At 51.9% G+C, this 12,971-nt stretch overlaps 1 protein-coding gene across 1 annotated transcript; it reads left to right on the top strand.

Annotated features, from left to right (window-relative positions):
- The first annotated feature begins 8,745 nt into the window (after positions 1-8,745).
- NKX2-1 (NK2 homeobox 1) lies at positions 8,746-12,058 on the top strand. The gene is made up of 4 exons (XM_045848704.1): positions 8,746-8,812; positions 9,188-9,326; positions 10,019-10,404; positions 11,322-12,058. Exons 1-4 carry the CDS (start codon positions 8,746-8,748, stop codon positions 12,056-12,058), a joined length of 1,329 nt encoding a protein of 442 aa, XP_045704660.1.
- Positions 12,059-12,971: the final 913 nt, after the last annotated feature.

The following is a 12,971-nucleotide window of genomic DNA, read 5'->3' as shown; positions in this document are numbered from 1 at the left end:
GGAAATGAAGCATATCTATCTATGCCTCCACCTTGGCTGGAACTCCTCCCCCTGACCCCAGAATTTCTTATTTTTACCTGAGAAAGGCTTAATCTAAGATAAGTTATGGTACTTTCGATTACCAGAATCAGAACTCCATTCAAGAATATACACTCAAAACAAAGCTTTTTAGGTGATTTGTATGCATATCAAAACTACCCTAGAAAATCCTATAAAATTGTGATAAAATGTTGTGTATATAATTTGATACAGTATTTTTATGCACATTAAAGTTAAGAACTACTGAGCTAGACAAAAGATTATTCTCTAAGGAGGTGAGTAGACATTCAAACTATGTTACTGTCAAAGAAAAAAAAACCCTACAAAATTAAAACATGTGGAATGGAGGATAGGTAGAGAATTCTTAAATGATCCCATTCGTCTAGGCTACAACTTCTTTTGTATTTTGGAATATGGCATACTAATGATCAACACTTAGCTCTATTACTTACTAGTTTTGCTATCTTCAGCATTTTCCTATGTTTTCTGAGCCTTGGTGTTCTTGTCTATAAATATTAGGAAAACAGTACTCCTCTCTGGTAATATGAATGCAGAAATGCCTGGAACATTACCTAGGACATGTCAGAAGGAATGGTCCAGGACTTTCCCTTTATCTAAGTGTGTTGTGTGTGCAAGTGTTGTTTTCAGAAAGCCCAGGTTACAATTGGTTTGGAATTCAATCTGTGTTCCCCTAATACTTTGTTTTTAAAAGGGGACAAGATTTCAATGAACAACTTCAACTTAAACACAAGGTATCCTTTTGAAAAGTTATATGGTAGTTTACTCTTCACTTTCCCAAAATAATGCATCTTGATGGGTGATGTATAAGAGACCTTAACAAGAGAAGAAGAGGCATGATAATGGCAATCACATCCTGGAAAGGCTTAAAACTCTAACTCTGATATTTCTACACAGATATATAGTGACTGCTATTCTGGAAGTAATCAGTGGCAGTTCACACAGGATACAGTGAGAGGTAACAGTCTTGTGTGCCTTTGGTGCAGGCGGGCAGCTAGGCCATGGAACTGTGCTTACCAAGGGAGTAAAAGCCAACTCTCCATGTCAGAGGCTGGAGGGAGTTTAAAGAGAGTTTAAGGGAGTTGGAGGAAAGCTGAGCCCTCCCCATGCTCCTCTCCTGTGTGCTGTTCCTGGAAGCAATGTAAGCCAGAAGACAGTGGAGTGACATCTTTAAAATATTGCAAGGAAAAAACACTGTCCACATATAATTCTCTACCTAAAGAAAATATCTTCAAAAAATAAAGATAAAATAAAGACATTGTTTGGTATGCAAAAGCTAAAAGAATTTATCACCATCAGTCCTGTACTACAAGAAATGTTTAAAAGAAATTCCTCAGACAGAAGGAAAATAATGAGGTGTAAGTATGGATCTATTGAAGAGCACCAGAAATAGTGACTATGTGTAAAATATGAAAGATTCTTTTCCTTAATATTTATATTTCATTAAGAGATAACTGTGTAATGTAGAGTATATCATATATTTAGAAGTAAAGGTATGATAACAGTAGCACAAAGGCCAGAACTGATATAACTTTATGACCATTTGGATGCGGTGAAGAAAAAGGCTGATGTTTAGGAATCTGACTTGTGAGTTGCTTCGAACTAAATTTGTCTTTCTACATTCATATGTGGAAGCCCAAACCCCTAATGTGACTATAGCTGAAAATAAGGCACTCAGTTGGTAATTAATATTAAATGTGTTCAATGAGGCCATAAGTGTGGGATCTGAACCAGTAAGACTGTGGCTGTATAAGAAGAGGGAGAGACATCTTTTTCTATCATGTGAGGACACCATAAGAAAATGCTTTGTGCAAGCCAGGAAGAATCTTCACCTAAAACTGAAACTTGTGCAACCTTGATCTTGGATTTCCCAGCTTCCAGAAAATAAAATAAAGCCTCGTGAGAAAATAAAGTTCTATTTCTTAAGCTACCAGTCTACGGTATTTTGTTATGGCACCCCAAGCAGATAATACAAAAGCTAAGGGATAGTGGGGTAGTAGGGAGGAGGCGATGTTCATGCCATTCACCTAGATCAGGAACACAGTATAAAAGGCCAGTTGGAGTAGGGTAATGAGCTCATAGCAGGGTATGTTACATTTGGTGGACATTAACAGGAGGAGATAAACAACTGGAAATATAGGCCTGAAGCTCTGGAGAGAGGTTGGCTAGAGGAACATATTTGGGAACCATCAGCAATGGGTGGCAGTTGAAGCTGGACATGGGTATACAGTGGAGGAGGAAAGTCCACCAACAATGGAGAAGAAATGGCCAGAGACAGAGGAGAATCATGGCTGAGTGGTAACTCTGAGGCCAGTGAGAGAATTTTGAAAAGAGGGATTAACAATATCAAATGCTGCAGCACACTGGGCACATTTCTGGAAACATGTGTGAATATTTGGCATGGCCCTTAAAATAAAGGATCTTAAAATCACAAACACATATGAAACAATTAGGAGCCCTGGCCGGTGTGGCTCAGTGGATTGAGTGTCGGCCTGAGAACCAAAAGTTCGCTGGTTTGATTTCTAGTCAGGGCACATGCCTGGGTTGCTTTGGGCCAGGTCCCCAGTAGGGGCCATGTGAGAGGCAACCACTCATTGATGTTTCTCTCCCTCTCTTTTCCCTTCCCTTCTCCTCTGTCTAAAAATAAATAAATCAAATCTTTTTTAAAAATTAGGAAAAAATAGGATAAAATCATTCCATTAGGGAAAATTATCTTATTTATGTAACAGGGAATTGTAATAAAGATTCATTCATTCATTCTACGTATTGAGCTCCTACTGTGTGTCAGACATTTAGTTTTAGAAGAGGCAATTGGGCTTTTACAAAAGAAGAGTATGACTTAGTTGTGGGGGTGGGAATAATGATATTCTGGCTAAGTGGAAAAGAGCAAAAGCAGAGTAATTTAGGCATCCAGGGAGGGAAGTGGAGAGAATTCAGTCTTGACAAGAGTGCGGGGGCGTGGGGGGGAATAACTGAGTAGAAAGCCTCGCTGGGTGAGCTGATGCCAGAGATTACAGGGCTAGAGGGGACCCGTCCTGCTGCAGCTAGTCTCAGAAGTATTCTTGCTCCAACATTTTTAGACACTATGTACCTACTGCTGCAATAGCAAACAGAGCCCCCTTGTGTCAAGCAAGTAGAGCCATTGCTTTCTGCAGACTTTGGACATGAAGAAAGTGCAAGCTACTTCACTGGCCACCAAATATGTGTTCAATAGCCACCGGATATAGAGAGGAAATTCTCAGAACGAGATTCCAATCCAAAGTATCGTTAGAGAAGGGCTTTAAGTATCATAGCAGGTACCGTGATCTACACCCCAGATGTTTCAAACAGGTACGGGAGGCTGGGTGATCCCAATAGTCATTCATAACCTATATTGCAATGGCTTTGGGTGGACAGACTGGCAGCCGGAAAAATGGTCGGGTGAATATGATGAATAGTTAGGTGGGCAAATTAGTGAGGGATGAACCATTACCAATCTCAACAGGACCAGCCTTGCCGGATCTAGTAACAAAGCTTCCCCAGGACTGCCCTAAGGATGAAGTTCCCCTAATGGCCGGAAGAGGGCGCTGCGGACATCCTCGGTGTGCAATTGTCAGAAACAGATCCTTAGTCCGGCACTGCTAAAGGGGAAGCCAGCCTTACTCTTTTCTCCGAAAGGCCAGAGCTGTGGAGATGTCCCGGAGAGCTCCTGGAGCTGCTACTGCGGCTACCTGAAATTTTTCCCCACCCAATGTTTGGGGCTGGGGGAAGGATGGGAGGTTGGAAAGGAGATAGGAGCAGAGAAAGAAACCGTAGTGCTGCTAGCGACTCCACGAGAAATGCGAACACTCAAGTCCATGGGCGCGCACTGCTGGGCTGCAGTTTGATGCGAGATGGAAGGTGGAAAAAACTGCAGGTTTCTGCTCTCTAAAGTTGAATGAGATTGTGCAGATCCGGGGGCAATACAGCTTTACTGTCCTGAGAATCCTTCCAGCACCCGTCCTTTCTCAGCAGCGGCTGCAAAACTTTCCTCCAAGCTGCGCGCACCGCAAGATTCCTCCAAGGGTATCCCTGCTCCGTAGGATGGAGCCTTCCCATTTGTCCAGAGTATGATGGAATCACAACTACCCCCTCCCTCACCCTCTTAGAGTCTCTTAATTTAAACAGTAACGAAGAACTGGGCAGAAACAAGCCAATTCGCTGTGGGGCTCTGTGCATCTGTCTCCTGTAGTGTCCTGCAGCGAATTCGCTGGATCTCAGAGCAGCTAGAGGCACATATCCCCGACTTCCCACCTCTGTCTCGGTTTCTCTGAATCTCAAAGAGTGCTGCTAGCGCCGACTTAGTCCCCCAATCTCTGCATTGTAACCCAGTCCCCAAATTCGTTCCTACCCCAGACTCCTTCCCGCCAGGGGGCATCCCTGGAGTTACTAAAGAGGGTAGGGATTCTGACTACACATACCTTGGAACAAGTTGAATCTAGGCTTCACTTGTATGACACGAAAATAGGTGGGTTTCAAGACCACGCAGGTGTCAACCTCTTGGAGGGCTTGACTGACAGAGGACAGGGCTCTTGGATCCTGAAGGCCTCAAGGTGAGACTCTCCTCTTCTCCAAGAGGAACCTGGCCTTCAATTCACTACCCCGCCTCCTATTCCAACCCCAAAGCACGCGGGAGCAGAGAGGGAACTGCACAGGGGCCTCAGTCCGACGTCCTCTGGCCACCCCACCCCTTCCTGCCCCCAGGGCCCACCCAGCAGCCACGATTTGAGTAGAGGGCCACCAAAAGACAGGTCTCCCACCAAGACCCTAGACAGTCAAGCTGAGACTGGAAGCGCTGGAGGGAGCGCACTTTAGCGCGGGTCTCGGAATATCTCTTCCTGGATTCCCTGAGAAAGCTGTCCTATTGCACATCCCCTGGCTGCGCACGGTCAGAGCTTCTCGATCCTGGTGCCTGTGAAAAGGGCCAATGGGGTTCTGTGAGATCCTTAAGGATGAGGAAGATGCTCTCCAGAGAATTCTGTTTCCATTCTTTGGATGTATCATATTGGAGAGTAGCGATCCCCAGCGCCGGGTTGCGTTCTGGCTTTCTGCTCCCTGGGCTGGCTTGCCTGGAAGGCACCCGGGAGCCTAGCTCAGTCTGGCTCTGGAGCCTGCCCTTGGCTGAGGAAAATTCACCCTCTATAAGCCTGGGCCCAGGAGCAGATGAGGGACCCGAGAGCTTCATGCAGAGTTAGAGTCCTGGATTCACAGTTTCTATAAGCCCCAGGTGCAGAACTAGAAGAAATAACCCCTTCCGTTTGCTATCGATTGTTATGATTTACACACTCACACACATGATCTCATCCTTAAATACTTGGATCTTTAGCACAACACAGGGCATGTTATAGCCATTTTTACAGCTCAGGAAACAGGTGCTTAGAGGCTTTATTTTCTTAATTCAACATTTCTTGAGGCACTGGGGGCATCAAAGATAAATAAAATAGGGTCTTGCCGGAGAAAGGAGGCAGAAAACAACATTCTGTTTTATTCTGGCTGTGACTGGAGCGGCTCCAGAGTGCGGCGGGGGTCCATAAGAGCTACACCCACATAGCTGGAAAGTGGCAAAACCAGGCTGCAATCCCAGAACTTCTGACTTATATCCAAGTGCTCTGCCCACCACCCCCGAGTGCTTGAAGATTGGGCAATGGTGTAGAAACCCACACAGAGCTTCATAACTCTATCTACATCGGATTCTGGAGTAACAACTGTCACCAAATAACTACATATTATTTGGGTGATTTATTGTTAATTTGTAAACTCAACGTATGTAGGGGCCACGTCTTGTTTGTTGGAGGCCGGGTTTTCAGGCCTGGCATAGAGCCTGGCAGAGCTGCCGGCACTCAATAATTGTTTGTGGAATGATTCACCGATTGCGATAAAACTCGGAGCAAAATAACACCACCAGGAAATAAGGTCGCTCGCCACTGCCCAAGAGGAGGTGTGAAGGACTAAGAAGGGAATTAGAAAAATGTGGTGGTGGGGGGAGACAGGGCTGAGAACGGGTATTTCCTTCTCATCCCAGGTCTGAGCTTCATCTTCTGTAGGAGCCCGCTCTTCTGAAATCTCAAGAAGTGACCAGGGAAGGAGAAAAGGGCGGTTGCTTTTGGCCACGCGGGTGGTTAGCAAAAGGGGATGGCAATGCCAAACATCCTTGACCAGGCCTAGGTCTGTGCCTCCTGGAGTCCTATATCCTAGGCGGATTAGAGGTAGCAAAGCATCGTGGCCGGACTGAGACCCGCGTGTGCAGCTACGCCTGGGAAAGCTCCTTGAGAGATCAGAACTGGGCCCTGCCCTGCCGCCGCCCCAGAATGTGTTAGTTGAGGGATAAAGGAAGATGCGCTGGCCCTGCAGGGTGGACTCGGGGTTCCCAATTATCTCCTGCAGATATCAAGAAATTATTGGTTTAGCTGGGGTCCGTCCTGTTAAAGTTGAGTCCAAGAGGTGACTGAAAGAACACCATTTGACCAGGCAGTGGTGTTGGGGCCAGGAAAGGGACTCTCAAGGTCTTTGGACTTTTCTTGGACAAGCTCGGAAATATAGATATCTTCTTTTTCTCCACAAGACACTAGTTTTTGGGCTCATTCTTGACAGTGCAGGGCATGTAGGAAAGAGTGTAGAGTGGTGAGTGTGTGTGTGTGTGAGAGAGAGAGAGAGAGAGAAAGAGAGAGAGACCCAGCCCAAATCTAGAAGAGGGTTGGTGCTGGTGTGCGGCAGCAAGGGGTGGGGGCGAGCAGTGGAGGGGGGAGAAGGTTGCAGCACAATCCTGGTTTCGGAGAGAGGGTGGTGCAGAAGCAGTGGCCTGCCCACCCAACCCCTTCCTTCCAGATCCCGCTCTCATGCTCAGCGCCCTGACCCAATCCCTGCAGCATGGCTCCCAGTGCTTGTCCCCCCTGCAGGCCTGGGGTGAGGGTGTAGGCGGGGAGCCGCCAGCCACTTGCGTTGGCCGAGAGCCTGATGCGGAACTGGAAATCAGCCGAGGGACCAGGGCAGAGGAGGAAAGGCTCAGGGACTGTGGAAGATACACCCAACTCACCCCTTCACTCAGCTTTAGGTCTTACGGGTGAAGAGGTACTGATGGTAATGATATAGAAGAAATCTCCAGCGCTGACATTGAACTTAAACATTTCAAAGCTTCCAAAGCACTTTTGTTTGCCCAATCTTACTTGAATCTCACAAAAAATCTTGTGAAGAATTACCTTTATTTCTAAATTGCATTGAAATTGGGAGAACCGTTCTGCACTTGGTGTTTCTTTCACTTACCCATTGTATGACATAGCGTAGAGAAAGAAAGGGAAAAAAAAAGACGGGTAACTGGGAAACCCACCCCCGCCTTGGCATTAAGACCTCGCTGGAGGCACAGGCCTGAGGCTGGGGTCCTGCCTGCAGATAAGATCTGCGCTGTTTCCACCGTTCACTTGAGCCCAACGTGGTCTTCCTTCGTTGCTCCCTAGGTTTAGACAACGACATTGACGAAAGCACAGTTGATGGGGTCTAAGTGCTTCCTGAGAGCGCCCCCCCCCCCAGAGAAACCCCATTGGAAGGAAGGGCAAGGAGCCGGCGAGGTGCCTGTCTTCGCAGCACAACCAGCAGGCGCCTCTGGCGTGGAGACGCAGGGTTGCTGGCTCCAAAGCCGCCAAGGGGGCCACACAGAAACACGGGCCCACACCATGGGGGTAGGGGTGCTCCGAGCTTTCTTCCCCTAGGAACGGTCGTAGGTGGTGAGGAAGGTGAATGTTAGTATAGAAGTTGGCTTTGTGTGGAGGGGTGCAGAGCACTCCTCAAGGAGAGGATTGAAATAAACAGCCAATAAAAAAACTTTCCTACTACAACCGCTGTTAATGGAAAAGGCGCCTAACCTGCTGAATTATATCTTTCAAAGTGCCTGTTCATCCTTGGGAGTCCCTTCTTTACAAGGATGGGAAAGACAATGTGAAAACAAAAACCAAATTCGAGCAGCCTCCATAACCGGCCCCCCGCGGTGCCTTGGAGCCCCCAGCCCAGCCGGGGAACGCTTCCCCTCCCAGCCCCTAGGGCAGAGACGAGGCCAAAACAGGCAAAGAACATAAAACAAAGGGACAAGACCTTTAAAATCCAAGGGCAAAAATCGGAGTGGGTCTCAGGATTTGCGCCGCGCAGGGCTACGTCCTATGGTCTGCTCCACCAGAAGGCTGGGCCTGGCCGGAGCAGCGAGGCAGATGCCTCGGCGGGGCTGGGGAGCGCAGCTCCTCCTCTTCAGGTGCCCAAGGACCCTCAAGGCACGGGGCTCACACTTAAAGCCTGGGAACGCGCAGACAGGAAACCCACTTCCTCCTAAGCAGTTTCTTGCTCACTGGATGAGAGGCGTCCAATTGAAGCAGAATGATCCTCATCTACTAATATCCAGCGTGGCCACAAAGCGACTGGCCATTTACGCCGCCACTTTAAACAAAGATATTTGGTTATTCCCGGGGAAGCAAGTGCACTTTTGCATGGCTGAGCTCTGGGCAGAGGAGAGCCCCAGCCCAGCCTCCCGCCTGCTGGGCTGCTCGCGCCTCGGGATTCGCCCCCTCCTGGCCAGCTGGGCCGGCCGGGGTTCAGGCTCAGTTCACTCAGGACGCTCCCTGCCCGCACCCTCCCTGAAGCATCAGAGGGGAAATCAGCGTGGCCCTGGGCTCGGGTGCTGGGGCTGTGATGTCCTTGGAAAGTCAGCTCCAGAACCCCGCGCGTCCAGGCGCTGGGCGAGGGTCGGGGACACCAGGTTTGTTCGAGGTGGGGCAATTTAAGCGATGGCCCCCGCGTTAATCCCCCTCCAGCCTCCCATCTCCAACTGCCAGTGATGCGTTTGTCTCGGCCGGGGTGGGGTGGGGTGGGGAGGGGAGCCGAATGTAAGGAGGGGGTGGCGTGATGCGGAGGAGGGGACCCAGTTCCGCCAAAGAAGACCCTGAGCTGGGGGGAAGGAGGACGCGGGGATCTGGGACTGCCTTCCGCCGCCGGCAGCCGATCCCCTGCCCAGCTCCCGCTGGGGAATGTCTCTTGGGTAGAGGGAAAGGGGGCGGGGATCAGAGGTGTCCCTCTGACGGTAGCAGAAGAAGCAGACAGACTGACAGACACGCAGCCAACAGTGCGGCCTCAGGGTTCGTCCCCAGACTCTCAAGCTCACTTGGTGGCGACTGGGGCCCGGCGCTGAGAAGCCGGATGTGGTCCGGAGGCAGTGGGAAGGCTCGGGGCTGGGAGGCCGCGGCGGGAGGGAAGAGCAGCCCCAGACGGCTCAGGTGAAACCCCCAACCCAGCCCTTAGCCCCCTCCCTTTAAACACCTGTCTTCGCCCCGGGGAACCCCACCGAACTGAAAAGTGGTTCACTTTGTAACTCGGAAAGTTGGTTGCAAAGCAGCATTCACCTTCCTTTCTCACCGCTATCCCTCCTCCTCGGCTACTCCCTACCCCACCTCTTGCCCTCCCACTCTCCGTGCCCTCCTCCCTCCCTCCCCCGCCTCACCCTCCCCCGCGCGCCACTGGCACCCCACAAAATATAGGGGTGGGGGTGTCCGGGGGAGGGGGGAAGAAATGCTTTGGGTCGCGTCTCTGCCTCTCTCTCTCTCTCTCTCCCTCTTTGAGACCTAAAAATCCTGACAAGTGAAACTTAAAGGTGTTTACCTTGTCATCAGCATGTAAGCTAATTATCTCGGGCAAGATGTAGGCTTCTATTGTCTTGTTGCTTTAGCGCTTATGCCCCGCCTCTGGTAGCTGCCTAAAACCTGGCGCCGGGCTAAAACAAACGCGAGGCAGCCCCCGAGCCTCCACTCAAGCCAATTAAGGCGGACTCGGTCCACTCGGTTACGTGTACATCCAACAAGATCGGCGTTAAGGTAACACCAGAATATTTGGCAGAGGGAGAAAAAAAAAAGCAGCGAGTCTTCGCCTTCCCCCTCTCCCTTTTTTTTCCTCCTCTTCCTTCCTCCTCCAGCCGCCGCCGAATCATGTCGATGAGTCCAAAGCACACGACTCCGTTCTCAGTGTCTGACATCTTGAGTCCCCTGGAGGAAAGCTACAAGAAAGTGGGCATGGAGGGCGGCGGCCTTGGGGCTCCGCTGGCGGCTTACAGGCAGGGCCAGGCGGCACCGCCGGCCGCGGCCATGCAGCAGCACGCCGTGGGACACCACGGCGCGGTCACCGCCGCCTACCACATGACAGCAACAGGGGTGCCCCAGCTCTCGCACTCCGCCGTGGGGGGCTACTGCAACGGCAACCTGGGCAACATGAGCGAGCTGCCTCCCTACCAGGACACCATGCGGAACACCGCCTCGGGCCCCGGATGGTACGGAGCCAACCCAGACCCGCGCTTCCCCGCCAGTAAGTGAGGCCGCCCTGCTGAGGGGCTGCGTGCTACGCGCGGGAGGAGCGGGGACGGCCGCCCGAGGGGCGCGGCGCCTGCGGGCTGTGCCCCGGGCATCAGGGTCGGCGCCCGGCAGCGGCGCCAGGGAGTCGGGCGCGGGAGTTGAGGATTGATTCTTCTTCCTGCTGGGCTTAGGGGTCCAAGAACAGACTTATGGTATCGGGACCTGGGGGTGGGGGGCCGGCGCTAGTATTCGGTGTCTCCCAGATGCAGCCAACCGGCAGCTCTGCTCTGCGCTGGAGACCTCGCAGTGCCGAAGAAGGTGCCTCCCCAACTTAGGGAGTCGGGGGGAAAGCAGGCGCAGAGAGATGTGGCCTGGTGGGGCGGGAGGCTGCCAGGCAAGGACGCGCTCAGGCTCCGGGGCGGCCTCTCTCCAGTCTAATCAGGTGGGAGGGCGCGCAGCTCCGGAGCGGGATCTAAATGGGCCAAGCAAGTGCCAGCACCGGGGCTGACAGGCGAGCGCAGGCAAGAGGCAAAGCAAAGCGTCTGGGGCCTCTAGCTTTCTAAATACCTCTATCTCCTAAACTCCCCAAATTAGAGTCGTACCGTGGAAACCCACCTCCTGGCCTGGGCCCAGTTCGCCGCCGGTGGCCCGTTAACCCCGTTAACTCCAGCCAGGGTTTGGGTACTAACTGTACTTTTGGGGTGGAGCACTGAGACCGAGGGAGGTAGCAGGGTTTGAGGTGGGAGCTCTCCACGACGGCATGGCTAGGGCAGGCTCTGGAGATCCCCGCAGCTGGGCCTCTCTGGGTGAGGCGGCCTAGGTGAGGAGGGTGCCGTCGGGGGCCCGGCCCGGCCAGCCAAAGGCTCAGAAGGAAGAGGTGGCCTGGCCCGGCCTGGCCCCCGGCCGACGCTGTGCGTTTGTCGCTTACAGTCTCCCGCTTCATGGGCCCGGCGAGCGGCATGAACATGAGCGGCATGGGCGGCCTGGGCTCACTGGGGGACGTGAGCAAGAACATGGCCCCGTTGCCAAGTGCACCGCGCCGGAAGCGCCGGGTGCTCTTCTCCCAGGCGCAAGTGTACGAGCTGGAGCGACGCTTCAAGCAACAGAAATACCTGTCAGCTCCGGAGCGGGAGCACCTGGCCAGCATGATCCACCTGACACCCACGCAGGTCAAGATCTGGTTCCAGAACCACCGCTACAAAATGAAGCGCCAAGCCAAGGACAAGGCTGCGCAGCAGCAACTACAGCAGGACAGTGGCGGCGGTGGAGGGGGCGCTGGGTGCCCACAGCAGCAGCAAGCGCAGCAGCAGTCGCCACGCCGTGTGGCGGTGCCGGTTCTAGTGAAAGACGGCAAACCCTGCCAAGCGGGCGCCCCGGCCACTGGGGCAGCCAGCCTGCAAGGCCACGCGCAGCAGCAGGCTCAACAGCAGGCGCAGGCCGCTCAGGCGGCGGCGGCGGCGATCTCGGTTGGCAGCGGCGGTCCCGGCCTGGGTGCACACCCGGGCCACCAGCCGGGCAGCGCCGGCCAGTCTCCGGACCTGGCGCACCACGCTGCCAGCCCCGTGGCGCTGCAGGGCCAGGTCTCCAGCCTGTCCCACCTGAACTCCTCGGGCTCGGACTACGGCACCATGTCCTGCTCCACCTTGCTATATGGTCGGACCTGGTGAGAGGACGCTGGGCTGCAGCTTGCCCAGCACACTGCCTCGTCGCTTCCCCTCTTGCCCGCCACACACGTCAACCACCCGGCTCTCCAAGCGCTTCGGCTTTTCTTAAGACCCTGTCCGGTTTAGACCAAGGGAAAAAACACAAAGGCCAAACTGCTGGACGTCTTTCCTTTTTCTTTTTTCTTCTAAAATCTGTGGGATTTTTTTTAAAAAAGAAAATAAAAACAGCTAAGCGAATCCAGTTCTTTAAAGAGCCTTTCAACAGAAACGGACATAAGAACAACTTTCGGGGTGTCCTTTAGGTGATTCAGACAGGCCTCCCACGCCCGGATGGGCAGAGTTTGGAGCGGGATCTGTGCTGGCATGGCTCTGGACTCCAAAGGTCGCAAACTTCATTCTGGGTTCCCAGTGCCAGCAAAGTGGACTCGCTTGTAAATACCAGAATTTCTTTGAAGGGGAGTCGGGGCTGGGGAGAGGAAAGACAGTTCTACACAACCCGCTTGTCAGTGACACAAAGGAAATGCCCCCTCCCAGCAAACTCTGCTGCCCAGGCTCAGCCTGCCAGCCCTGGCTAAAACTGTTTTATGTTTGATGTGAACTCGTAGCTGTAAAACCCTGTCAAAAGTTGGACTAAACGCCTAGTTTTTAGTAATCTGTACATTTTGTTGTTAAAAAAAAAAAAAAACCATTCCCACCCCCTGCCCATCGTAATTTTTTTGGGCACTGACAAATCTGTGTATATTATTTGGCAGTTTGGTATTTGAAACGTCAGTCTTTTTCTGTTGTAACTTATGTAGATATCTGGCTTAAATATAGTTCTTAAGAAGCTTCTAATAAATTATACAAATTAAAAAGATGCCTTTTCTGATTAAAAACCCACCTTTTGTTTGGTTTTGATTTGGCTTTAAATGGCATT

The sequence above is a fragment of the Phyllostomus hastatus genome, unplaced genomic scaffold, assembly GCF_019186645.2.
Source record: "Phyllostomus hastatus isolate PE091 unplaced genomic scaffold, TTU_PhHast_1.1 phas_contig_62, whole genome shotgun sequence".
NCBI classification, from domain to species: domain Eukaryota; kingdom Metazoa; phylum Chordata; class Mammalia; order Chiroptera; family Phyllostomidae; genus Phyllostomus; species Phyllostomus hastatus.
This window is presented reverse-complemented; position numbering and strand designations above follow the sequence as displayed.